General features: G+C 60.8%; 1 protein-coding gene across 1 annotated transcript in view; it reads left to right on the top strand.

Moving 5' to 3' along the window:
* Nucleotides 1–25848, top strand: part of NWD1 (NACHT and WD repeat domain containing 1) — a 33526-nt gene that overhangs the window by 4322 nt on the left and 3356 nt on the right. Inside the window, exons 2-18 of the mRNA XM_070058933.2 lie at nucleotides 825–910; nucleotides 1497–1613; nucleotides 3489–3786; nucleotides 6330–7614; nucleotides 9032–9235; nucleotides 9689–9848; nucleotides 12307–12424; nucleotides 13264–13422; nucleotides 15384–15581; nucleotides 17263–17385; nucleotides 20315–20520; nucleotides 21164–21436; nucleotides 21545–21635; nucleotides 22917–23071; nucleotides 23704–23980; nucleotides 24721–25271; nucleotides 25626–25731. Coding sequence (XP_069915034.2) covers nucleotides 827–910; nucleotides 1497–1613; nucleotides 3489–3786; nucleotides 6330–7614; nucleotides 9032–9235; nucleotides 9689–9848; nucleotides 12307–12424; nucleotides 13264–13422; nucleotides 15384–15581; nucleotides 17263–17385; nucleotides 20315–20520; nucleotides 21164–21436; nucleotides 21545–21635; nucleotides 22917–23071; nucleotides 23704–23980; nucleotides 24721–25271; nucleotides 25626–25731 — 4405 coding nt within the window. The 5' untranslated portion in view covers nucleotides 825–826. The remainder of the gene's footprint in view (nucleotides 1–824; nucleotides 911–1496; nucleotides 1614–3488; nucleotides 3787–6329; nucleotides 7615–9031; nucleotides 9236–9688; nucleotides 9849–12306; nucleotides 12425–13263; nucleotides 13423–15383; nucleotides 15582–17262; nucleotides 17386–20314; nucleotides 20521–21163; nucleotides 21437–21544; nucleotides 21636–22916; nucleotides 23072–23703; nucleotides 23981–24720; nucleotides 25272–25625; nucleotides 25732–25848) is intronic.

The raw sequence follows: 25848 nt of genomic DNA, 5'->3' as shown, positions 1-25848 counted from the left end.
AAGTCCTTGGGCCCCTGCCACCCAGACCCAGATGGAGCTCCTGGCTTCGGCCTGGCCCAGCGCTGCCTGTTGTAGCCATTTTGGGAAATGAACCAGCAGTTGGAAGATTCTCTTTCTCTCCCTCTCCCTCTGCCTTTCAAATAAATACATCTGAAAAAATTCAAAAAAGGTGTTAATATTTGTAAACAGCCTCAAGAACACAGTTAACGATCACATGTTGTAAAATAATTTGGAAGCTCTGTTTTTGGTGTCCTCTGTTCCAATGTAAATTCAATTTTACTTTTAATTAAACATTTAAAATTATTTTTATTTATTCAAAAGGCAAAGAAAGGGGAGGCAGAGAAAGAGAGCTTGCCCACATACTGGCTCTCTCCCTAAATGACTACAACTGCTGGGGCTGGACCAGGGCCAAGCCAGGAGCCTGGAGCTCCATCCGGGTCTCCCACATGGGTGCAGGAGCCCAAGCATGTAGGCCATCTTCCACTGCTTTCCCAGGCCACAGCAGAGAGCTGGATTGGAAGTGGAGCAGCCGGGACTCGAACCGGCGCCCATATGGGCTGCCAGCACTGCAGGCAGCGGCTTTACCCACCAAGCCCCAGCACCGGGGACTCAGGCATCTTCCCCACCTGCCCAGGACGTGGGATTTTTCTATTAGGGTTAACACCAGGCGACCCTGCACGGGCGGGCTGTCTGGGTTTTGTTGCGTAAGAATTTCTCCTTCAGCGTGGGTATGTGCCGCATAGCTCAGGAAGTGGGGTGCAGGGCGCCTCTGGCTGAGCCGGCGCGCGCTGGGTTCTCCGCTAACCGCGCGCCCTCACCTGCAGACATGGAGGCCGAGAGGGAGTTCCTGCAGCGCAGCGCCTACCCCGAGCTGCGGATCTTCTGTCAGAAACATGGCCTGGTGTTTGAGGTAAGCGTCAGCGCTGCCCGCCGCCGGGGGTCTGCGGGGCACCTGGGCCAAGAGGGGCGCCAGGCTCGGTTCTGTGATTCCTCGTCGAGGCTTGAAATTCATGCCGGGCTTTGGAGTGTTAGCTTGAGACGTACACACAGAGCCAGGAGCCGGAAGCTCCAGCCGGGTCTCCCGCGCAGGTGCAGGGGCCCAAGGACTCGGGCCACCTTCTACTGCTTTCCCAGGCCACAGCAGAGAGCTGGATGGGACATGGAGCAGCCTTGGGGGCCAAGCCTAAGCTAGGGGATGGGTGGTCCCGATCCAGATCCCTCCCCCCACCGCCGTGGGTGGCAGAGCCTCAGGTCCTGCAGCCATGACGCCGCCTGCCGGGGTCCACAGGAGCCGGGGCTCAAACCCAGACCCCCCTGATGTGGGACGAGGACGTCCCCGCCCACGGAGGCACCTGCCCGGCCCTGGGTTCGAGGCTGCACGATGTGTGGAGATGCCACACTGGAGCAACAAAACAAAGCTATGCTGTGTGGGTGGGAACAGAGGGACACTGGCCTGTCATGTGGTCCCCTGACCAGACCCTGCCTGTCGCCTCCAGGCCGTTGATCTGCGGTGGGGCATCCGCGAACCAGAGGCCACGGCCCTCCTGACCCCCGACCTATGCTTGGAGGAGCTTGGCAGATGCCAGCAAACATCCACAGGCCCAGCGTTTGTGGTGAGCCTCTTGGGAGGGTTGGGTCAGCTCTTACGCCTCCTCCCAGCACCCGGATGTGGGCCCTGCCCTGTCCCCACCCCCACCGGCCCACAGCCACATGGATCAGCAGAGAGAACTGGGTGGTATTTCTGCTAACAGACCCATGCCTGCGGCCTGCCCGTGGCAGACATTGCTAATTGATCACACCACGCCTTTCCCAAAGAGCTAGCAGGGATCTAGACATGAGTAGTCAAACAGGAGATGAGCAGGGCCTCGATCCAGGAAGGCAAAGGGTGGAAAAGCAACAGCTTTGCCCACGGGGCTCCGAGCAGCTCACTCTGTGGAGGACTCCCCTGCACCCTCTCCAGGAGTGGAGCTGGATGTAGGGGAGGGTGCTCTCCTTTTGGGGGATACTTCAAAAAATTTGTAGGACATTTAAATTTGACGGTGGGCGTTGTGGCACAACGGGTTAAGCCGCCACTTCTGGTGCTGGCATCTTGTATGTGAGCAGCAGGTTCAAGTCCTGGTGGCTCCACTTGCGATCCAGCTCCCTGCTAATGCACCTGGGAAAGCAGTGGAGGATGGCCCGAGGACTGGGGTCCCTGCACCCACAGGGGAGACCTGGAGGGAGCTCCTGGCTTCGTCCTGAGCCCAGACCTGGCTGCTGTGACCCTCTGAGGAGTGAGCCAGCAGGTGCACGAGGCTCCCTTTTCTCTCTCTTTCACTCTGAGGTTCGTGAGCCTCTGCACCCCCGCTCCTAAGCCTCCATCATGATTTCCGGTCTTCTCAGCTTCATTTTCCCAAGAAACCTGGTGATCACTTCATTGAGTTTCCAAGAAAGGGAAATTGAAAAAAGAACCGGAAGTGAAAGAGAAAGAAGCAAGGAGCCAGGGCAGAGGAAGAACTCCGGGAGGAATTTCGGTTTTGCAGCCCGAGTGGCAGGGCAGCGAAAAGCGCAACCAGGCTTCCATAAGGCACCGGGCAGGGAGAGGATCCCACAGCCTCCCCCAGCCCCCAGCCCTGGGGAACCTTCCAGAAGGGCCCCGAGAATGGCTGACCCCCACTTCCTGTTTCCCTCTTAAGCCACGCATCACCCCTCTAGGCCAAGCAGCCACCGCCTTGCTGTCCTCCGTGGCTCTGAGGCAGGGGAGTGACCGTGAAAATCGAGATGCACTGGGGGCAGGGGGTGTCCATGGAGGCCCCCCCTGTGGTACATAAGTCCCACTCCATGGTAAATAAGTCCCTCCCTGTGGTAAATAAGTCCCCGTCTGCGGAAAATAAGTCATTAGGCAGCTCGGGGGCTGGGGACGGCGCCCCAGGGGCTGCCTCTTCTAGACTCCAGTCCCTTGGGCCACCAGCAATTCTGGCATACGCAGGGCTGCACCTGCTGGGAACTGCTTCAGTTTCTCCATTCTGCAAACCAGGGCATCAGGGGGAAAATATTTATTTCAAAGTCAGAGCAACAGGAGGAGGGGGTTAGAGAGGAGGGAGAGAGAGAGAAAAAAAGAGGGGTCTTCCATCTGCTGGTTCACTCCCCGAATGCCTGCCTGCAACAGCCAAGGCTGGGCCAAGCTGAAGCCAGGAGCCAGGAGCTCCGTCCGGGTCTGGGTGCAGGGGCCCCAGCACTCGGGCCCTCTCCCTCTGCTTTCCCAGGTGCACCGGCAGGGAGCGGGATCAGACAGGCACACAGGGCCTGACAGCTTTGCCGGCTGTTAATCAGCGGCCGCTGGGGGTCGTAGGCTGTCTGGGGCGTGATGGCCGTCCGACGCCCTGTGCTCTCCGTGGCCATGGTCACGTGCAGGTCCAGGTCTCACTGCCACCGTCCCTGGCCACTGCCACCTCCCGCGCGGTCACAGAGCTGAGTCCAGACTTGACGCTGTGCTCCGGCTGTGCCAGGCCCTCCTAGGCAACCAGTACGGCCCCCGTCCCGTCCCCCGGTGCATGGAGGAGGAGGAGTGGGAAGCCCTGCGGTCCCAGCTGGCCCCCAGGCCGCGGGAGCTGGAGCTGCTAGCTCGCCACTTCCGAAAGGACGAGAACGCGGTCCCCGCCTCCTACGTCCTGCAGGTGCCCGGCGCCGAGGAGACCCGGGGGCCGGAGGAAGCCACCTTGGCGTCTGTCCTGTACGCGGGAGCCCAGGAGGCCTGGAGGCGGGGCCGCATCAGTGAGGAGCAGTGGCACCGCTACCACTGGTCAGGTGAGGCTGTGGGGACTCCTGGGAGGGGGGAGGTGCACATGAACTTGACCTTGATTGCAGAAATGTGGCCAAAGAACCCTGCCATAGCCTGCGTTTCAGTACATAGCCCAACCTGGCTGTGCTGGTGGAACCAATGTGGTGCTTAGGAACGGGTGTTCTGTGTGTGTGTGTGTGTTTTAATTGATTTATTTATTTGAGAGGCAGAGAGAGAGAGAGAGAGAGAGAGAGAGAGAGAGAGGTCTTCCATCCGTTGGTTCACTCCCCAGTTGGCTGCAATGGCCGGAGCGGCGCCAATCTGAAGCCAGGAGCCTGAAGCCTCCTCTGGGTCTCCCACTGGGTGCAGGGGCCCAAGGACTTGGGCCATCCTCCACTGCTTTCCCAGGGTGCATCAGCAGGGGGCTGGGACTGGAACCCCGCCCCCACTGTGGGACGTGGGCATCGTGGCCCCCAGGCTGAGCAGGCAGGAGTCTGACGCCTGTCTGTGACTCAGCTCAGGCCCCGTCTCCGAGGACCCAGCTCGCTCAGCCGCAGTGAGCCAGAGCAGGTGCAGAAAATAACTCCTGCAAGCTGAGGTTTCCAACCGGCGGCCTCCAAGGAGAGGTCGGCGTGGGCCTGCTGCTCTGGGAAGTGTGCTGGGGGCGGGGCTTGGCAGTCTCATCCAGCAGCCGGTTTCGGCCCACGGCCGTGCCAACCCCATTCTCAGAAGCACCTGAGTTCGGGGCCAGCGTCCTGGTGGGGGTTAAGCCATTGCCTGTGACACCAGCATCGCAAACAGGCCCTGATTCGAGCCCTGGCTGCTCCACTTCCCTTCCAGCTCCCTGCTAAGGCACCTGGGAAGGCAGCGGAAGGTGGCCCAAGTGCTGGGGCCCCCGCACCCACGTGGGAGACCCGGATGGAGCTCCTGGCTTCAGCCTCATCCAGCCCCAGCCATTGTGGCCATCTGGGGAGTAAACTAGTGGATGGAAGACCTCTCTCTCTCTCTCTCTCTCTCTCTCTCTAATTCCACTTTTCAAATAAATAAATGGAGAGAGAGAGAGAGAGAGAGAGAGAGAGAGAGAGAGAGAGGCAGGCATTGGTCTCCATCTCCCTGGGTTCTGGGCCTCCAAGTTCATTCTCGGCTCTTTCCTGCCTCCATGTCCAAGCAAAGGTTTCTCTGCGGCCGGCAATGCCCACCCACCCCGTGTGCCCGGGACAGCTCTGCTTGTCCTTCCATTATCCAGCTGGACAGGACTCCCCCTCCACCAGGCAGCGGACATTTCTGTGCTGTGCTCACTGCAGGATCTGCACTGCGGGAGACAGGGGCCAGCCCCCTGGGGGCTCTAAATGCTGAATAGGGGTGATGCCATGGCCAGGGACACTGACCGTCCCATGCTGGGGCACCAGTTCAAGTCCCGGCTGCTCCACTTCCCATCCAGCTCCCTGCTGATGCACCTGGGAAGCAGCAGATGGAGGCTCAGACTCAGGTCCCTGCAGCCATGTGAAAAGCCTGGACGGAGCTCCTGGCTCCTGGCTTTTGGCCTGACTCAGCCCGGGCCACTGTGGCCTTTTGGGGAATGAACCAGTGGAAGATCCCTCTCTCTCTCTCTCTCTCTCTCTCTCACTGTATCTTTCAAGTAAATAAATCTTCTTTTAAAATACTGAATGAGGGGGCAGCGCTGTGGCGTAGCAGGTAAAGCCGCCGCCTGCAGTGCCAGCATCCCACATGGGCACCGGTTCGAGTCCCAGCTGCTCCACTTCTATCCAGCTCTCTGCTGTGGCCTGGGAAAGCAGCGGAGGATGGCCCAAGTCCTTGGGCCCCTGCACCCGGTGGGAGACCCAGAGGAGGCTCCAGGCTCCTGGCTTCAGATCAGTGCAGCTCCGGCCATTGCGGCCAAGTGGGAATGAACCAGCAGATGGAAGACACCTCTCTCTCTCTCTCTCTCTCTCTCTCTCTCTCTCTGACTCTACCTCTCAAGTAAATAATCTCAAAAGCAATAGCGAATATGTGAGGGAAGCATTCCTAATTGAGAGCACTGTCTTTACTTTAAAACATTATTTATTTATTGGAAAGAGAGAGGAAGAGAGAGGTCTTCCATGTGCTGGTTCACTCCCCAAATGCCTGCAACAGCCAGGGTTGGAGAAGACTGAAGCCAGGAGCCAGGGGCTCCATCTGGGTCTCCCACACGGGTGCAGGGGCCCAAGGACCTGGGCCATCTTCCACTGCTTTCCCAGGCCACAGCAGGGAGCTGGGTCGGAAGTGGAGCAGCCAGGACTCGAACCGGCGTCCCTGCGGGATGCTGGTATCCTACGTGGAGGTTTAGGCTCAGCCACAGCGCTGCCCCTCCCCAACCCAGGATTCTCTGGGACTGGTCCCCTCCGCAGTCCCTGGAGTCCGGTAGAATGCAGATTCCAGGCTCCCGCCCCCGCTCTGTCCAGGCGACCTCTGGGAAGCGGTGTGAGCTGAGCGGAATCAAGCCACCCCCCACAAGGTGGCCTGGGGGTGCCCAGAAAGCTGAGGACCCAAGCCCCCCCCCCTCGCGTCTCCCCCCCCCCCCCCCCCGCAGTCACTGCGTGGGAGCTGGAGCTGGGGCTTCTGCGCTCGGCGGCGGGAGCCCAGGGAGCCACCGTGTTCGTGCGAGAGATCGCGGACCTGCACCGGCACCTGCTGGAAGACTGCGCCGTGCCGACGGCGGACCGGCTCCCCGACGGCTGCCCGGACCTCGGCGCCCAAGCCCTTCTCAGCAGCCTCAAGGGTCGCGTCGCCGAGGCGCACCCCGACGCGCTCAGATCCCACCGCCTGCCCTGGAGCCGGGACCTGGGCACGCGCAAGAGCCGAGCCCACGCCCTCTACCTGCAGCAGCTGAGCGAGCAGTTCGTGGCCAGGGCCACCCACCAGGTGCTCCGGCACCTCCGCGAGCTGGAGGCGCCCGCCCCGCTCGGCTCGGCCTGGCTCTACCGGGAGATTTGCCACCACCTGCGGCAGAGCGCCGAGCTCACCCGCACCTTCCGCGGGCGCCGGGAGCTCCTGGCGCAGCTCGGGCGGCGGCTCAGCGACGACGACGGCCGCCCGCACCCGCCGCTGGTGCTCTGGGGGCCCCCGGGCGTGGGCAGCAGCGCCCTGATGTGCCGGCTGGCCGAGCGGATCTCGTCCGCGCCGGGGCTGCTGCCCTCCAGGACGGTGACCGTGCTGAGACTGCTAGGGACGTCTCCGCTGAGCCGGGACACCCGCGGCCTCCTCCCGAGCCTGTGTTTCCAGGTGTGCCTGGCCTACGGGCTGCCGCCGCCCCCGGCCCAGGTCCTGGCCGCCCACTGCAGGGTGGTCCAGTTTTTCCACGCCCTGCTCCACACCGTGTCCTGCAGAAACTTCGAGTCGCTGGTGCTCCTGCTGGATTCTGTGGATGACCTTGACCCTGGCCGCTGGCCACAGAGAATGCCCTGGCTGCCGGCCCGGTGCCCACCGAGGGTGCATCTCGTCCTCTCGGCCTGTTCAGGGCCAGGGGGCCGTTTGGAGAGCCTGAGGGAGACCCTCGGTGACCCAGACTCCTACTGGGAGGTGCAGCCCCTCTCTGGGAACCAGGGGCGGGAGATGATGGAGCTCCTGCTGACCACTGCGAACAGGACGCTGAGCCGGCCGCAGAGGGACCTGCTCTGGGCCAGCCTCCCCGAGTGCGGGCACCCGGGGCGCCTGAGGCTGGCCTTCGAGGAGGCCCGCCAGTGGGCGTCTTTCACCACGCCGGCCCCTCTGGCCGCCACGCCCGAGGAAGCCACGCACCAGCTCTGTGCCCGGCTGGAGCAGACGCATGGGCGGCTGCTAGTGGCCCATGTGCTGGGCTACATCATGTGCTCACGGTCAGTCTCTGACTTTTATGTTTATTATGATGTATTTGTTTTATCTGCAAGTCAGGATTACAGAGAGAGACAGACAGAGAGAGGTTTTCCATCTGCTGGTTCACTCCCCAGCTGGCTGCAATGGCCGGAGCTAGGCCAGGCTGAAGCCGGGAGCCAGGAGCTTCCTCCGAGTCTCCCATGCAGGTGCAGGGGCAAAAAGCACTTGGGCCGTCTTCCACTGCTTTCCCAGGCCATAGCAGAGAAAGCTGGATCGGAAGTGGAGCAGCTGGGACTTGAACCGGTGCCCATGTGGGATGCCTTCATTGCTGGTGGTGGCTCCACCCACTATGCCACAGGGCCGGCCCCCCAGCCCTTGATTTTTTTTTTTTTTTTGACAGGCAGAGTGGACAGTGAGAGAGAGAGACAGAGAGAAAGGTCTTCCTTTTCCATTGATTCACCCCCCAATGGCCGCTGCGGCCGGCGCACCGCGCTGATACGAAGGCAGGAGCCAGGTGCTTCTCCTGGTCTCCCATGGGGTGCAGGACCCAAGCACTTGGGCCATCCTCCACTGCCTTCCCTGGCCACAGCAGAGAGCTGGACTGGAAGAGGAGCAACCGGGACAGAATCCGGCACCCCAACCGGGACTAGAACCCGGGGTTCGGCGCCGCAGGTGGAGGATTAGTCTAGTGAGCCACAGTGCCGGCCAATTTTTTTTTTAATTATTAATTTGAGAGAGGGAGAGAGAAAGAGATCTTTCATCTGCTTGTTCCCGCGCCCCACCCCCCAATACACAATAGCTGGGACTGGGTTGAGCCAAGGCTAGAAGCTGGGGTCTCCCACGTGGGTGCAGAGACCCAAGGACTTGAGCTGGCACCTGCAGCCTGCCGGGGTGTGCGTGAGCAGGAAGCTGGAGCCAGGACCCAGAGCCGGAACGCAAACACAGACGTGCAGCTGTGGGCATGGACGGAGGTGCCCTGCCGACCCTGCTGCCGCTCAGCCGTGCAGAGCCTGGGGCAGAACGTGGGGCGGGGGCTGTGCTGAGTTTTTCCCCTTTCATCACCCCCTCCCCCAGGCCCGCCCTGGCACTTCACTCTCCCTGCCATGTGGGTGCCGTCCGCCCCCAGGGCATCACGGGCTGGCGGCTCGGTGGTCCTCCGTGCAGTGGGGAAGACGTTGAGAGCTCACAGGACTCCCCCCACCCCGGGTCTGAGCTCAGCAAACCTGGGCTCCCCTGAGCTGGGGAGGTGGGTGGTTCACGGCTCTGTGGGGGCGGGGGACCCTGAGCAGGTGTGGGCACTGGCCGGGCGCTGTCCAAGTGCTGACGTTCGGGCAGGACACTGCGGGTGGCTGCGTGTCTCTCTCTCTCTCTCTCTCTCAAATGCACAAGACCACAAGACCCAGACGTGGTCCCAAGTGCTCCCTGCCCCTCCCCCCCCAGGCACGGTCTCTCAGAGGCGGAGCTCAAGGACATCCTGTCCCTGGACGATGAAGTGCTGCAGGCCGTGTACCAGGAGTGGACCCCGCCCAGCAAGGAGCTGCTGCGTTTCCCGCCTCTGCTGTGGGTGCGGCTGCGGCGGGATCTGGGTCACTGCTTGGCCCGACGGCCGGGGGAAGGCTGCACGCTCCTGGCCATCGCCCACAGGTAAGCCCCTGTCTCAGCGTCTGGCTGGGACTCGGCACGTGCCTGCAACAGCCGGGGCTGAGCCAGGCTGGAGACAGGAGTCGGCAGCTCCTTCCAAGTCTCCCACATGGCTGCAGGGGCCCCAGCACTCGGGCCATCCTCTGCGGCTTTCCCAGGTGCATTAACCAGGAGCTGGATCAGAAGAGGAGCAGCCGGGACTCGAACCAGTGTCTGTATAGGATGCTGGCGCTGCAGGTGGAGGCTTAGCCTACTGAGCCACAGTGCTGGTCCTGTTTTTAACTTCTTGAATAGATGAATGTGTTTTCATGTGTTGAGTAAGTTAAGGAACAGATGAGCTAACTGAGAGATGAAACAGTGCCGAGATCCTGCAAGGCATCCCGTGGGCTCCATCCGAGCTCCCGGGAGCCCCAGGGCGGGGCAGGGGGAGGCATCGGCCACTCTCCTTCTCTGCAGACAACTAGCCCAGGTGATCCGCCAGCGCTACCTGTCGGGGCCAGAGGGAGCCAGGCGGCACAGCGTCCTAGCCGACTTCTTCTCGGGCGCCTGGAGCCAGGGCACCAAGAAACTCATCACCCTGCCGCTCGTGGGGAGGCCCCTGAACTTGGACCGCCAGGTGAGGAAGCTCAGGGCCTCCACGCCTGTGCACCTGCCGCCCCTGCCCACACCGTCCTGCACCGCGCGGGGCTGTCTTCTCCACGCTCGCTTCTCAGCCCCTGGGTGTAACTGGGGGTCGGGGTGGCAGGTGAGGCGAGTGCGACCCCCTCCCCCCGGCACCTGCGCACACAGCATCTGCAAGGGTATCAGACCCGCCTCCCACCCCGGGGTGAGATCCTGAACCCATGCAGCCGCAGTGGGCGCTCCCGCCCTGAGGCCACGAGTGAGGACGCTGGGCGGTGAGGACGCTGCGCCCGGGCTGGACACAGGCAGGCTTTTCATCATCAGGGCTCGCGGTGCGTCCGCAGGGTGACCGGTCCCCCACAGACACCGAGGAACTAAGCTATCTATCAATCCTCTATGTGTCAGTCATCTATGTATCTATCGACATTTCATCTATCAATCATCTGTCCATGCATCTATCATCTGTCACCTAGCTACACAGCTATCCATCTATTGATCATGTATCATCTCTGTATCCATCTGTCATCTGTCAATCATCTATCTGTGTACTTATCATCTGTCTATCATCCATCTCATCTATCATCCATCATCTCTATCTGTATATCATTATGTGTCGTCTCCCTATCAATAACCTGTCATCTGTCTGTGTATAATCATCTATCCATCCATCCATCCATCAGCTATGCACCTGTCACCTATCCATCTCATCTATCAATGTGTCTATCATCTACCCACCTGTTATCTAGTTATCCAGCATCTACCTCTGTCCATCATCTCACCTGTCATCTCTGTATCTTCCCATCCATCATCTGTCAATAATCTACCTACCTGTGTATAACCTCTACCTACCCACCTATCATCTGTCAGTAATCTACCTACCTGTGTATAACCTCTACCTACCCATCTGTCATCTGTCAGTAATCTACCTACCTGTGTATAACCTCTACCTACCCATCTGTCATCTGTCAGTAATCTACCTACCTGTGTATAACCTCTACCTACCCATCTGTCATCTGTCAGTAATCTACCTACCTGTGTATAACCTCTACCTACCCATCTGTCATCTGTCAGTAATCTACCTACCTGTGTATAACCTCTACCTACCCATCTGTCATCTGTCAGTAATCTACCTACCTGTGTATAACCTCTACCTACCCATCTGTCATCTATCCATCTATCCATGCATCATATATTGTCTAATCTCTGTCTTCTGTCCATCTGTTATCTATCCGTCCATTTGTCTATCTGTCCATCCATCCATCCATCATCTATCCATATATAATTATCATCTATCCATCTATCATCTGCCTATCATCTGTATCTCTCTGTCCATCTACCCATCCATCCCTCCATGATCTGTCAATCTTCTGTCTTTCCACCCATCCATCTTCTATTGTGTGATATCTGCACTTTGATTTCTTCTGTTACAGCATGAGTTGTCTTTGTTTTTTGGTCTGTGGTGCTGGACAGGGGAGGTTGGGATGCAGGATCAGCCTAATTCTTCCTTCACTCCACCCCTTCTCCTCCCCAGCAACCCCCAGACCCATATTCTATAGACCCAGTCTCTGTGCCCATAGCCTTCCCGGCCCCCTGGGACTGGTCTGACCCCTCTCTGCTCTCCCAGCCTCAGGGCCTCCTATCCAAGTCCACCTGCCCATGCTTCTCCTCCAACACCTCCCATAGCTCCCCAGGGCCTCTGTCTTGGTCCTCTGCCTGCCCCTCAAACCTATAGCTTGGGAATGAGCATTTAGCATAGCAGGTGAGACAGCCGCATCTCCTATCAGAGTACACAGGTTCGATTCCCAGCTCCGGCTCCTGGGAGGCAGCAGGGGATGGCCCATGTCCTTGGGTCCCTGCCAATCAAGTGGGAGACCCAGCTGGAGCTCCTGGCTCCTCACTCCAGCCCTGGCCATTGAGGGCATTTGCGGAGTGAACCAGCAGACGGGCCACCTTCTGTCTGTTTCTCAGATAAAGAGGCAGTGATGCCCTCTGGGCCCGTGCCCCTGCCGGGCGGGACCCTGCCCTGGAATGCCGGGACTCTTCTGCTTCTCCTCCAACGCCCGGTGCCCCTGTGCCTCGCCGTGGGTTCCCCAAGCCCCTCGGGTGCCCCAGCCCTTGCCATCAGCTACTTGAGCTGCAGCTCTGCCTGTGTGTCTCCCCGTGCTGTCCAGGAGTGCCTGGGGCCAGACCGGGCCTCTGTGTGTGGAGTGGGTGTGGACTGAGCATGTGTGGGGTGAGCCTCCCCTCCCCCCGCAGGCCGACCCCAGCCCCTGTGGAGTGGGCGTGCGTAGGTGAGCCCCCCTCCACTCCCTCCCCCGCAGCCCACCCTGCAACCCCTGTGGAGTGGGCGTGCGTGGGTGAGCCCCCCTCCCCTCCCTCCTCCGCAGCCCACCCTGCAACCCCTGTGGAGTGGGCGTGCGTGGGTGAGCCGCCCTCCCCTCCCTCCCCCGCAGCCCGCCCCGCAGCCCCTGTGGTTCTCGGACTCTGCGGCAAATCTGCGGAAGCTGCACGAGCTGCCCTGGCACCTGCTGCACGCGGGGCGCCTGGCGGAGCTGAAGCAGGAGGTGCTGGGTAAGGAAGGGGAGGGGGCGGGTCCCGTGGGTGCCCCCACCCCAGCCCCTGCCTGCGGAGCCTGGGAGCGCACGGAGTTCATGTGGGAACCGTGGCTGCTCCCACAGGAGCGACTCTGCCTGCCAGTATCTTTGGGGGTGGGGGCGGCGCCACTCAGACTTTGTGTGCAGGACACGCCCACCCCAGAGAGGGATCAGCCCCGGGACACGCCCACCCCAGAGAGGGATCAACCCCGAGACACGCCCACCCCGGAGAGCGATCAGCCCCGGGATGCTGACGGTGCCCAGGAGGGGGCGCTGTACCAGGACAGCGTCTCTGTCATCCATCCATTTGCCATATATCCATCTGTCATCTATCATCTGTTTACCTCATTATCATGTATCTATCACATTTATCATCATCTATATATCATCCATCATTCACCCACCCACCCGTCCATCATCCGTCCGTCCACGCGTTGACCCACCCACCCATCATCCATCTGTCCACGCGTCCACCCGTCCATCATCCATCCGTCCATCATCCATCCGTCCTCGCGTCACCCACCCATCATCCATCTCTGCTCCCACCCGTGTGCGCCCCTGCGATTTGCAGCCCGAGGGGACCCTGTCCCCAGGAGATCCTTGGCAATGCCTGCCCACATTTTTGGTTGGCACACTTGGCGGGCGTCTGGTGGACGAAGGCCACTTCCTGCCATGCGGCAGCTCAGCCCTCACCCCCGAGAATAATCCAGCCCCCCCCCCCACGTCCAGAGGCCGCCCTTGCGAGCCCCAGGAGGCACCGGGGCTGGGGCGGGGCTGGGGGGAGGCAAGCGCTTCCCAACCCCTGGTCCACCACAGGGAACCTGAGCTGGATTTCCTGCCGGGCGGAGTCGGGGGGCATCGAGAGTCTGCTGGACGACTTCCGCCTGTGCGCCCCTCCGCTGGGCTGTCCTGAGGCCGACCTGATCCGCGGGGCCCTGCAGCTCTGCCGCCCCGCCGTGGAGCTCCGGGGCGCGGGTGAGCCGGGCTGCTAGGCTGCGCCTTGCACGACTGCCTTCTAGGCACCCTCACTGCTCTTCCTGCTACACCTGTGGGTTTCCTCGCAGCACCAACTTCTAGAATTTTGCATGGAGCCCGGAGGGGGGGGGTTTGGAAAGCAAGACCCAGCAAAAAGCAGTGTCCTCCCAGGGACCAGAGCCTCCTAGAAAGGGCTACAAGATGGCGCCGTCGAAATCTGCACTTATCAGAGGGGTCTTCCAAAATCTCGTGTGACACGGGTGTTGTGGAAGAAAAATGTGTGTGGATTTCAAAAAATTTTTTGCACACACACAAAAAATCATCAGGGCAGCTGGTCAGCCCCTAGGGGTTATCATGCCCACAGCAGCGCCCGGATTCCGCCCCCCCCCCCCCAGCCAGGAACTCATCAACGTGAGTGAGTGGTGGACTCCTTTCTTTCTTTTTAAATTTGTTTACTTGGAAGGCAGAGTGACAGAGAGAGAGAGAGAGAGAGAGAGAGAGAGAGAGAGAGAGAGAGCTCTTCTATCTGCTGGTCCACTCCCCAAAGGCCAGAGGCAGGAGCCAGGAGCTTCTTCCAGGTCTCCCACGTGGGTGCAGGGGCCCCAGCACTTGGGCCATCCCCCACTGCTTTCCCAGGTGCAGTAGCAGGGAGCTGGATTGGAAGCGGAGCAGCCGGGACTTGAACCTGTGCTCCCAGTGGGATGCTGGCGTCACAGTAGCAGCTCCACCCGCTGCAGCACAGAACCAGGCAGGCTTCCCTGGAAGTGGCCTTGGGCAGGAGTGCCCGGTTTAAGGGAAGATTTAAAACCTCACTTCTCGGGGTGGGCATTTGGTACAGTGGTTAAGATGCTACTTGGGTGGCCGGTGCTGTGGCATAGTGGGTTAATCCCCCACCTGTGGCGCCCGCCAGCATCCCATGTGGGAGCCAGTTCGAGTCCCGGCTGCTCCACTTCCGATCCAGCTCTCTGCTGCGGCCTGGGAAAGCAGTGGAGGACGGCCCAAGTCTTTGGGCCCCTGCACCCGCGTGGGAGACCTGGAAGAAGCTCCTGGCTCCTGGCTCCTGGCTTCGGCCTGGCCCAGCCCTGGCTGCTGTGAGAATTTGGGGCATGAAACAGTGCATAGGAGCGCTCTCTCTTTTTCAAAAAAAAAAAAATGAATGTAAACTTTAATTTAAAAAACCCAAATCTCAGAACGCTCTTGGCAAAAACACCTTGATTGAGCGCCTGGCTGGTTCTCCTAGCGCTTGGAGGAGTTGCAGGAACGAATGTCTCCACCTGAGGGCGCTGCTGAACAACCACACAGTCTCCGGGGAGTACTTCATGGGGAAATGGAATTTTAAAGAATTTTATATTGATGCAAAGAAATATGAATTTTTGAAGTCCATGCATTTTTTCCCTTAAAAAGGGATTTATTTAATTTTTAAAAAGAGCGATAGAGAAAGAGAGACACAGCTTCCATCTGCTGGATCACTCCTCAAATGCCCACAACAGCCAGAGCTGGGCCAGGCTGAAGCCAGGAGCCAGGAGCTCCATCCGGGTCTCCCACGTGGGTGGCAGGGACCCAAGGACTTGAGTCACCCCCTGCTGCCTCCCAGGCCGGGCATTAGCAGGAACCTGGAATCAGAAGTGGAGCTGGGACTCGAACCCAGGCACTGTGATATGGGGGCGGGGGCACTGGAAGTCAAATGCCCACCCCCTTAGGAATGCTTTCAGTGGGGGAAGAGATGATTGGCACCAGAAAGGGGGAGGGAAGGGATGCTGTGCAGGCAGCGGGGACAGCAGGTGCAAAGGTCCTGGGGCTGGAAACCGTGTGGTGCACTTGAAGCCGGGGCAGGCGCGTCTGCACAGCTGATGGGTAGATGCCTCTCCTCTTCCTCCCGCAGACCCTGTAGGCAGTAGAGACTGGGGGGGGGGGAGAGGGGCTCCCCACAGGCGCCCTAACCCACATTGCCTGTGTTGTAGAGAGAAGCATCCTGTACACAGAACTCCTGGCCAGGCTCCATTTCTTCTCCACCTCGCACCCAGCGCTGGTGGGACAGCTGTGCCATCAGGCCCAGAGCTGGTTCCGGGCGTGCCCACACCCCGTGCTGGTGCCCCTGGCAGGGTTCCTGCAGCCCCCAGGAGGTCCCCTCCGCGCCACCCTCACCGGCTGTCACAAAGGTGAGTGGAGCAGAAGTCCTCCTGGGGCCCCGAGCCGCCTGCGGCCAGCGCCTGCTCTCTGGGGCTCCCCTCTGTCCATCAGGAGGCCCCCGGGGTCAGTGCCCTCGGCCCCTCCCCCAGCGTCAGTACAGCCAATGAGCGCACAGCTAGGGGACGTCCCCTCCCCCCCCAAGGCTGCCCCTCAAGGAGCTTAGCACCATCTTACGGGGAACCGGAAGCTGGGGTTCCGTGCCCGGCTGGCCCCAGAGAGGCTGCTGGGACCGTGCACGGCCCCTGGGACCACACAGTGTGGGGGAAAGTGGATTTCGTTTTTGGCATCCATTTGTCTTCCAATTTGTCTCCCATCTGTCCATCTAACTTCCCACCCAACCTCTCCACCTGCCTTCCACCACCCATCCACCCGTCCTCCCTCCCTTCCGTCCATCCCTGTCCTACCCCGGGGGAGGAGTGACGACACAGAACAGGGTACGGGATGAAGGGGGGTGAAGTCACCCAGCGCCCAGAGCTCTCACTGAGGAGGTCGTGTGCCCAGAGGGAGGGCCGTCGGAGCTCAGGGAGGCTGATTCGGGCGCTTGGCGCGGATGGAATGTTGCCAGGGAGCGTCTGCTGACCTTATCGTTGTTTGTCCAAGCTCCGGCTCTGTTTTGCAAGAGCTGGGACAATCTGCCTTCAGCTTTCCTGACCCGAGATCTCGGCGTCCCGGTTCCTCAGGTGTCCCCAGCACAAGTTAACCTGTTGCTGATGCCCGCTCAGTCCTCCCTGCCCCCATCCCTCTCCTGTCCATCCACCCTCCCACCCACCCATCCCCCATCTATCCACCCTCCCACCCACCCATTGTGTTTTCGTGTCCCATTATTCATACTTTTTTTTTTTTTTTTTTTTTTGGACAGGCAGAGTTAGACAGTGAGAGAGACAGAGAGAAAGGTCTTCCTTCCATTGGTTCACCCCCTAAACGGCCACTATGGCCAGAGCTGTGCTGATCCAAAGCCAGGAGCTGGGTGCTTCCTCCGTCTCCCATGTGGGTACAGGGACCCAAGCGCTTGGGCCTTCCTCCACTGTACTCCCAGGCTACAGCAGAGAGCTGGACTGGAAGAGGGGCAGCTGGAACTAGAACCCTGCACCCCGACCGGGACTGGAACCAGGGGTGCCGGCGCCACAGGCAGAGGATTAGCTTAGTGAGCCCCGGCGCCGGCCAAGCTTTTGCTTTTTTAAAAAAGGATGTATTTATTTATTTCAGAATCAGAGAGAGAGAGAGAATTTCACCTGCTGGTTTGTTCCCCAAAGGGATGCAACAGCCGGGGCTGGCCAGGCAGAAGCCAGGAGCCAGGAGCTCCATCCGGGTTTCCCACAGGTGCAGGGGCCCCAGCACGGGGGCCATCACTGCTGCCCCCACCCCGGTGCCTGGGCAGGGGGCTGGATGGGAAGTGGGGCATCCAGGATGTAGACTGGCCTTCCAGCATGGGACACGGTGTTGCAAACAGCAGCTTACCCCGCTGCATCACACACCTGCCCTGAGGACATGGAAGTCTTAACTTGTGTCTCAACCGCCGGGCTGTGTGCACGTGCCTGGACTCAGTTTTCTTATCTGTGCAATGGGAGCTCACCGATGCACCCCCGCCCCGTGGCTGCACCCTAGCACGTGGCTGCTGAGGTCACCGTGGCCATTTCTTCGTGGCTGCAGGCATCACCGCCCTGGCGTGGAGCCCGGATGAGGAGCTGCTGGTGGTCGGCACCCAGGACGGCGCTGTGGTCGTGTGGGACACGGAGGAGCAGCAAGTGGTGCACTTCCTAAGCGGACACTCGGGTGAGGCTTGCAGAGGGCGTCGGTGGCCAGGTCTCCTAGAGCCCGTCCACTGAGACCCTGGCTTTTGTGCCTGCGTCTGTCAGCTCGAGCTGCCAAAACAAAACAGAAAACGCATCTCCCCCGGCCCCACCAGCTCCCCACAGGCCGCCCCTGTAGCTCACCTTCTGCAAGGCAGCAACTCGGGCTGGGCTCAGCAGGGTGGTTCTTCTGACCCACTCCCCTGACAACGGCCTCGAGCCACCCCCGAGGGCAGAGCCTCCATGGCAAAGACCACAGCTTGGAAGTCCCCCTCTCTGCACGCTGCAGCCATAGGGAACACATTCCAGCCCTGGCCCGGACTTCTACGGGGACTGTTGACTGCTGGGTATCAGGCCCGGTTCCAGGAGCCAAAGACAGAGAACCCAGGGCCATGGGAGTAAAGTTCATTATTCATTGGTCCTATACCTATAAATTCTGTGCTTATATTCTTTGTCCAGTTAGTGAGTAGCTTATTTGTAATTTTCTTGTTTGTTCATAAGAACTCTTTGTTTATTAAGGAGAGTCTCCATTTGTGCTTTATCTGGTGCGAATATTTCCCCCAATCTGTCTTCCAACTGCATTTTTAAAAAAGATTTATTTATTTATTTGAAAGGCAGAGTTGCAGAGAGGCAGAGGCAGAGACAGAGAGAGGTCTTCCATCTGCTGGTTCACTCCCCAGTTTGCCACAACAGCCAGATCAAGGCCCATCCGAAGCCAGGAGCCAGGAGATTCTTCCAGGTCTCCCACACGGGTGCAGGGGCCCAAGCACCTGGGCCATCTTCCACTGCTTTCCCAGGCCACAGCAGAGAGCTGGATGGGAAGTGGAGCAGTCGGGACTCGAACCAGCTCCCACAGGGGATGCTGGCGCTGCAGGCGGGGGCTTTACCCGCTATGCCACAGCACCGGCCCTGGTTTCATGATTTTTAAATTTTTAAAAATGTTTATTTATGTCCATGTATTTGAAAGGAAGAGGAACAGACAGACAGAGATGGAGGCAGACCACCACCCGTCACGCCCCAAATGCTCACAACAGCTGAGCCTGGGTCAGGAGCTCCATCCGGGCCTCCCACGTGGGTGGTGGGGACGTCGCTCACTGCCTCCTGGGACGCGTTAGCAGGGAGCTGAGCAAAAGCAGAGCAGCGGGGTCGGGGAGAAGGGGCCAGATCAGCGCCCCCCACGCGGGCACCAGAAGCAGGAAAAAGAACAGGAATTCACAGCCCAGCTGAATCGATTCAAAGAAGACAAGCTCAGGGGTCCACCCGCGGCCTGAGCGGGTGGCAGAGGCCCAAGGCCCCGACCCCAGCAGCCCGGACCCTTTTACAGCTTAGATGGGCTGGGTGGGTGTGGGGGCCGTAGGCAGTGAGCTTCCTGGTACTGGTTCTTCAGGTTTGGCCATCGGCTTCCAAACCTAGGGAGGAATGCAGGGCCGGGGGTGGGGGCGGCGAGGTGGGGGGAGGATGGGACTTGGGACAGAGCAGGGCTACCAGGAACCTAAAATGGCCCGGCTTGTGTCCCGGTTCCCTCGGGCGTCCCAAGTGGTGGCTTAGCCCACGGTGCCACGGCAGCCGGCTTCACATTTTTACGTGGTCCAGGTGGCCAGTTTTTCCCACTTAAATCTTCCACATTTTATGCTTTGCCTTCAAGATTGTAACAATTTTAGGCAAAAGGGGCCGGCGCTGTGGTGTAGCAGGTAAAGCCGCCGCCTGCTGTGCCAGCATCCCCTGTGGGCACTGGTTCGAGTCCCAGCTGCTCCACTTCCCATCTGGCTCTCTGCTGTGGCCTGGGAAAGCACTTAGAAGATGGCCCACGCCCTTGGGCCCCTGAACCCACCTGGGAGACCCAGAAGAAGCTCCTGGCTCCAGGCTTCAAATCAGCCCAGCTCCGGCCATTGTGGCCATCTGGGGAGGGACCCAGCAGATGGAAGACCTCTCTCTCTCTCTCTCTCTCTCTCTCTCTCTGTGTGTGTGTGTGTGTGTAACTCTGACTTTCAAGTAAATAAATAAATCTTTTTTAAAAAAGAGTAAAAAATTATAGGAAAAAATCCTGTAGTTTTTCTAGTATTTTACTGTTTCTACATGTTTATTGAACATACATATTCCTTGGATGTTGTAACTTTTTCTTTAAAAAAGATGTATTGCCGGCGCCGCAGCTCACTAGGCGAATCCTCCGCCTTGCGGCGCCGGCACACCGGGTTCTACTCCTGGTCGGGGTGCCGGATTCTGTCCCGGTTGCCCCTCTTCCAGGCCAGCTCTCTGCTGTGGCCAGGGAGTGCAGTGGAGGATGGCCCAAGTGCTTGGGCCCTGCACCCCATGGGAGACCAGGAGAAGTACCTGGCTCCTGCCATCGGATCAGCGCGGTGCGCCGGCCACAGCGCGCCGGCCGCGGCGGCCATTGGAGGGTGAACCAATGGCAAAGAAAGACCTTTCTCTCTGTCTCTCTCACTGTCCACTCTGCCTGTCAAAAAAAAAAATAATAAAAAAATAAAAAAAGATGTATTTATTTGTTTGAAAGGCAGAATTATAGAGAGGCAGAGGGAGAGGGAGAGAGAGGTCTTCCATCCACTGGTTCACTCCCCAAGTGGCTGCAACAGCCCTGGCTGGGCCAGGCCAAAGCCAGGAGCCAGGAGCTCCATCCGGGTCTCCCACGCAGGTGCAGGAGCCCAAGCACTCGGACCATCTTCCACTGCTTTCCCAGGCGCATTAGCAGGGAGCTGGATGGGAAGTGGAGCAGTCGGGACTCGAACCTGTGTCGGGCATCGCAGGTGGCTGCCTAACCCACGGCGCCACGATGCCGGCCCCACCTCCCGCTGTCTCCCTTGAAGATATTTGAACGCTGCCCTGGGTTCTGGGATGAGCGGCTGGCTTGGGGACAGGGACGGCTCGCCTACCCTGCCCACCGCCTGTTTCCGCAGGAGAGGTGAGGGGCTTGCGGGTGTTCTGCGCGGGCCGGAGCGCCGTGTCCGCCTCCAGCGACCGCACGCTGCGCCTGTGGGATCTGCGCCGTGGCTGGGAGAAGTCCATGTTTCAGGAGGGAAGCCTGCCGGCCCCAGCACCCTGCGCCTGGAGCCTGCACGTGGACGAAGCCGGCGGGGTCCTGTACTCGGCCCCCGGCTCCCAGGTAGCAGCTGCCTGCTTGGCTGGGAAGAGAAGCCAGGGCCAGCGCCACCAGGGGGGCTACGGATATGGGGGTGGGAGTGAGACGGGCGGAGCCAGGGGGGTGGGAGTGAGACGGGCGCGCAGAGCCATGGGGGTGGGAGTGAGACGGGCGGAGCCAGGGGGTTTCAAGCCTTGTGTTGGATGAGTGACCCTGGTATAAAGTTTAAGATCTCCCCCCCCACCAAGTGTTTTTAATTATTTATTTGAAAGGCGGAGTCACAGAGAGCCGAGAGAGAGAGAGAGAGAGAGAGAGAGAGAGAGAGATCTTCCATCTGCTGGTTCACTCCCAAAAAGGCCACAAAGGCTGGAGATGGGACAGGTGGAAGCCAGGAGCCAGGAGCTCCATCCGGGTCTTCCACGCGGGTGCAGGGGCCTGAGAACTTGGGCCATCCTCCGCTGCTTTCCCAGGAACATTAGCAGAGAGCTGGATCAGAAGTGGAGCACCCGGGACTCGAACCAGCGCTCTGATATGGGGATGCCGCCGGCGGCTTTGCCGTCTGCCTCTATGGCTTTCTAATAAAAAATCTGAAAACCGTAAGAAAACGAGTGGATCTCGCATTTACCGGGGTCTCTGAGATGTCACTCCCTCCTCCCGACCCCCTTAGATCAGTGCTTGGAACCTGGAATCTGCCCAGCTGGTTTTCCGCGTCCTGGGCGACCCCGCGGACCCCTGGCTGTGCACGGCCGTGCTGGCTTCCCCGGCCAGGCTGCTGGCAGTGTCCAGGGCAGGCGTGGTCCGCCTGTGGCACTCAGCCACCGGGAGCCTGCAGGGGGAGCATCGTGTGTCCGGGATCGCAGAAGAGACCCCCACCTGTGCGATCTTGGCGCAGAAGCAAGGGAAGGTGGTTACCGGGTTTAGCGACGGCTCCGTCTCCTTGGTAAGCAGCTCTGGCGCTTAGTCTTGCTGAGCATGGCAGAGCCGGGGAGCGGCAGAGCCCAGCTCTGAGCCCCGTGGAAACAGCTGACGGGCGCCCGCCTGTGCGCAGGTCTCGGCTCAGGAGGACAGGCTACGGGAGAAGCTTCCGGACGCCGTGGGGTTCCTGGTGCTCTCGGAAGACGAGTCCCTTCTCGCCGCAGGTGCGAGCGCCCCAGGCTCAGGGCGCGGGGTGTGGGGGAGGGTGCAGACTGGGCTGGGGGCATCGCACCTCGGAGCCCCAGCGCTGGCTCCTGACCCCGACTTCCTGCTCCTGCAGGCCCTGGGAGGCAGCAGTTGGGTCCCTGCCACCCATTCGGGAGACCTGGGTGGAGCTCCCGGCTCCCGGCTCTGGCTCTGGCCCAGCCCCGGCCATTGTGGATATTTGGAGAGTGAACCTGCAGATGGGAGCGCTTGTTCTCCCTCTCTCTCCCTCTCTCTCTCTCCCTCTCTCTCTCTCCCTCCCTCCCTCCCTCTCCCCCTCCCTCTCCCACCCCCCCCCACTGCCTCTCCAATAATTTTTTTTTTTTTTATTTTTTGACAGGCAGAGTGGACAGTGAGAGAGAGAGACAGAGAAAGGTCTTCCTTTTTTGCCATTGGTTCACCCTCCAATGGCCGCCGCGGCCGGCGCGCTGCGGCCGGCGCACCGCGCTGATCCGATGGCAGGAGCCAGGTACTTATCCTGGTCTCCCATGGGGTGCAGGGCCCAAGCACCTGGGCCATCCTCCACTGCACTCCCTGGCCACAGCAGAGAGCTGGTCTGGAAGAGGGGCAACCGGGACAGAATCCGGCGCCCCGACCGGGAGTAGAACCCGGTGTGCCGGCGCCGCAAGGCGGAGGATTAGCCTAGTGAGCCGCGGCGCCGGCCCCTCCAATAATTTTTAACCTCTCACAGGGGATATAGGGACAAAAGAAGAAAAACAAGGCTTGAGGCACAAAATTAAGACCAGGCTTAAAGCCAGAGACAAGAACTCCTACCCACGGTCCACTCTCCAAACACCTCCAACTGCTGGGGCGGGGCCAGGCGGGAGCCAGGGGCCAGGGGCTCCACGCGGGTCTCCCACACGTGGGTGCAGGGCCCCGAGCACTTGACCTATCACTGCTGATTCCTAGAGCCTACGTTAGCAGGGAGTCCAAGGGGGCACTGGAACCCGGGTGGCCCCACGCGAGACGCAGGTGTCGTAACCGCCCAGCCCAACCCCAGCCTCAGCGATGAGTGACAGCCAGGGACCCCACTCCCAGCCTGGCGTCCGGGGCTTTTGCCCTCTCCCCCTCCCCCCTCTCTGCCCTCCCCCACTGCCCAGCCTGGCGTCCGGGGCTTTTGCCCTCTCCCCCCTCCCCCCTCTCTGCCCTCCCCCACTGCATCATAGCCAGTGCTCCAGGAGTCTCCCTTGCTGGGCTGTGGCAGGCAGAAGTGGAGTCGGCAACCCTGGGTGCTGTTCCAGGCTTTGGCAGGTGCGTGCGCATCCTCCTGGCTGACGGGCGCGGCTTTCACCGGTTCCTGGCCGCCGACCTGAAACACGAGGACGTGGTGGAGACAGCGGTGTTCGGCCCCCAGAACAACCTGCTCGTCACGGGGTCCCGGGACGCGCTCATCCAGGTACGGGGAGACCCAGGCCCCACCTCCCCACCTCTGCAATGGAAAACATCATTTAAATTTTTTTTAAAATGTATTTCAAAAGCAGAGAATTACACAGAGGCAGAGATAGAAAAGGGGGGGGGCGTCTTCCATGCCCTGGTTCACTCCCTAAATGGCTGCAAGGGCCGGAGCTGGGCCGATCCAAATCCAGGAGCCAGGAGCTTCTTCCAGGTCTCCCACGCGGGTGCAGGGGCCCAAGGACCTGGACCATCTTCCACTGCTTTCCCAGGCCACAGCAGAGAGCTGGGTCAGAAGTGGAGCAGCCGGGACTCGAACCCACGCCCACGTGGGATGCTGGCGCTTCAGGCGGGGGCTTTACCCGCTCCACCACAGCACCAGCCCCAACTTAGGAAGGTTCATGAAAGCAGTTTTGATCGTGCAGATCCCCTGGAAGGTCCTAGGAGGGGCGGGGTGCCCTCCCGAGGTTCCCCGGGGACACACTTTGAGAACCGCTATGCATTGGCTGTGGCTTGGGGTGAAGAAGGTGCAAAGACGTGAAAGCCTCAGGCCACAGCCTGAATGCGCGCCTTAGGGGCCACGTGGGCGCTGGGGCCTCCTGAGCTGGACAGGTCTGTTCCTCCCCCGTCTTCCAGGTGTGGAGTCTTTCGGAACAGGGGAGACTTCTGGATGTCCTCCAGGGCATCGGGGCCCCCGTGAGCCTGCTGGCCCGGGCTGGGGCCTTGGTGGCATCTGCCTCCCCGCTCTCATCCTCTTGCCAAGTCTGGGACCTCCGGGCCGCTCACAGACCCCGGGCCGCGGCCACCTTCCCTGGCCGCACGGGGCTCACCGCCGTGTCCCACGACGGCAGCTTCGTGTACTTCCCCAAGGTCGGGGAGCGGCACGCCGTCAGCGTCTGGGACGTGGCGGAAGGTCTGTGAGACGCACGCGGGGGCGGGGGTGTGGGTGAGAAGCGAGGGCCCCTGTCCCAGGCTGCACGACCCACCCGGGGCTCTCAGGGCTGAAGAATCACTTGGTGGAGTGAGGTCGCAGCCTGCTGGGTGGCTTTTAAAAATCTGTAGTGACTTGAGAAGGCAGAGAGAGAGAGAGAGAGGGAGGGGGAGGGGAGAGGGAGGAGGGGGGAGGGAAGAGGGAGAGGGAGAGAGGGAGAGAGAGAGAGGGAAAGGGAGGGAGAAGAGGAGGTGTTCCATCCATTGGTTCACTCCCCCACATGCCTGCAACAGCCAGGGCTGGGGTCAGATTGAAGCCTGGAGCTCCATCGGGGTTCCCATGTGGGTACCAGGGGGCCACACAGTCAGCCTTGGGCTTCAGATGCCCACATCCCGCACCGGAGGGCCTGAGTTTGAGTCCCGGCTCCGGCTCCTGACTCCAGCTCACTCCACTAATGCAATGCCCTGGGAGGCAGCAGGGGGTGGCTCCAGTGCTGGGGTCCCTGCCACCCACGTGGGAGACCCGGATGGAGGCCCTGGCTCCTGGCTTCAGCCGGGTCCAGCTGTAGCTGTTGTGAGCATTTGGGAAGTGAATCAGCAGGTGGAAGACCGACCTCCCTCCCTCTCTCTCTCCCTCCCTCCCTCCCTCTCTCCCTCCCTCCCTCCCTCTCTCTCTCCCTCCCTCCCTCCCTCTCTCTGTCCATGCCATCCCCCCCACCCCAGGTGAAGAACAAGACACCCTGGACACATCCAGCGAGGTCCGGTGCCTGGAGGTGGCCGAGGAGGCCAAGCTGCTGTTCACGGGGCTCGCTTCGGGGGTGGTCCTCGTGTTCCCCCTGCACTCCAGGCAGGACGTCATGTGCATCCCCCCTCCCGAAGCCCGCAGAGCCGTCAACTGCATGGCCCTGAGCAAGAGCGAGAAGTGGCTAGCCGTCGCCTACGACAGTGTCGTGCTGGTGCTGGCCATCGGCCCCGGGGCGCCCTGCCCGGTCATCGAGGGCCCCACGTACACCATCTCCCCGGGGCTGCCCGAGCCCATCGCCAGCGTGGCCGTGCTGGCCGACTCCCGCGTGCTGTACGGCACGGCCGCCGGCGGCCTCTTCCTCCACGAGTGTGCCAGTTCCCGAGGGGTCCCACTGGAGGCCCACGGGAGCCGTGTTGGCTGCGTGGACGTCAGCCACGGGGAGCAGCTGGCCGTGAGCGGGTCCGGGGAAGCCCTGCTCTGCCTCTGGGACCTGCAGGCGCGCAGGTGGAAGTTCCAGATGAGCTGTACGGTGCGTGAGAAGGCTGATTAGCAGGGGCAGAGCAGGCTCCATCCGGGGCTCCCACGCAGGTGCAGGGCTCCGAGCACTCGGCCATCCTCCAGTACTTTCCCATCAGCAGGGGGCTGGATGGGAAGTGGAGCAGCCGGGACTCGAACCGGCAGCCGCATCATTCCAGTCCAGGCAGAGCGCTTTCCACAGCGATCGTAGAACTAAAAAGGGACGGAAACAACCGAATCCTCTCTCCGATGCTTCCAAGCCCCGCCCTCACCCCACCGCACCCCACGCGGACGCCCTGGGATTAGGCAGGCCCCACCCCGGGGTCGGTCCCCGGCCTCCTGCAGCCCCTGCCTGTCTGTCCCGCAGAGCTCCTACTGCGGGGGTGTCCAGTGCGCCCGCTTCTCCAAGGACGACGAGTACGTGTACGCGGGCATGAAGGACTGCTCGGTGACGGTGTGGAGCGCTCTGGACGGTGAGCGGCTCGGCTGCGGGGCGGGGGCGGGGGGCTTCGCTCTGCACAGCCCCGCCCCAGCCTGGGACCCTTGCTCTGGCCCCTCTGCCTGAGTCTGTCGGTCTCGGGAGCTGTTTA

This window comes from Oryctolagus cuniculus, chromosome 16, assembly GCF_051225735.1.
Source record: "Oryctolagus cuniculus isolate XC-2025 breed Fujian yellow rabbit chromosome 16, ASM5122573v1, whole genome shotgun sequence".
Lineage (NCBI taxonomy): Eukaryota > Metazoa > Chordata > Mammalia > Lagomorpha > Leporidae > Oryctolagus > Oryctolagus cuniculus.
Note: the sequence above shows the minus strand (reverse complement) of the source record. Positions and strands in the feature narration are given on the sequence as shown.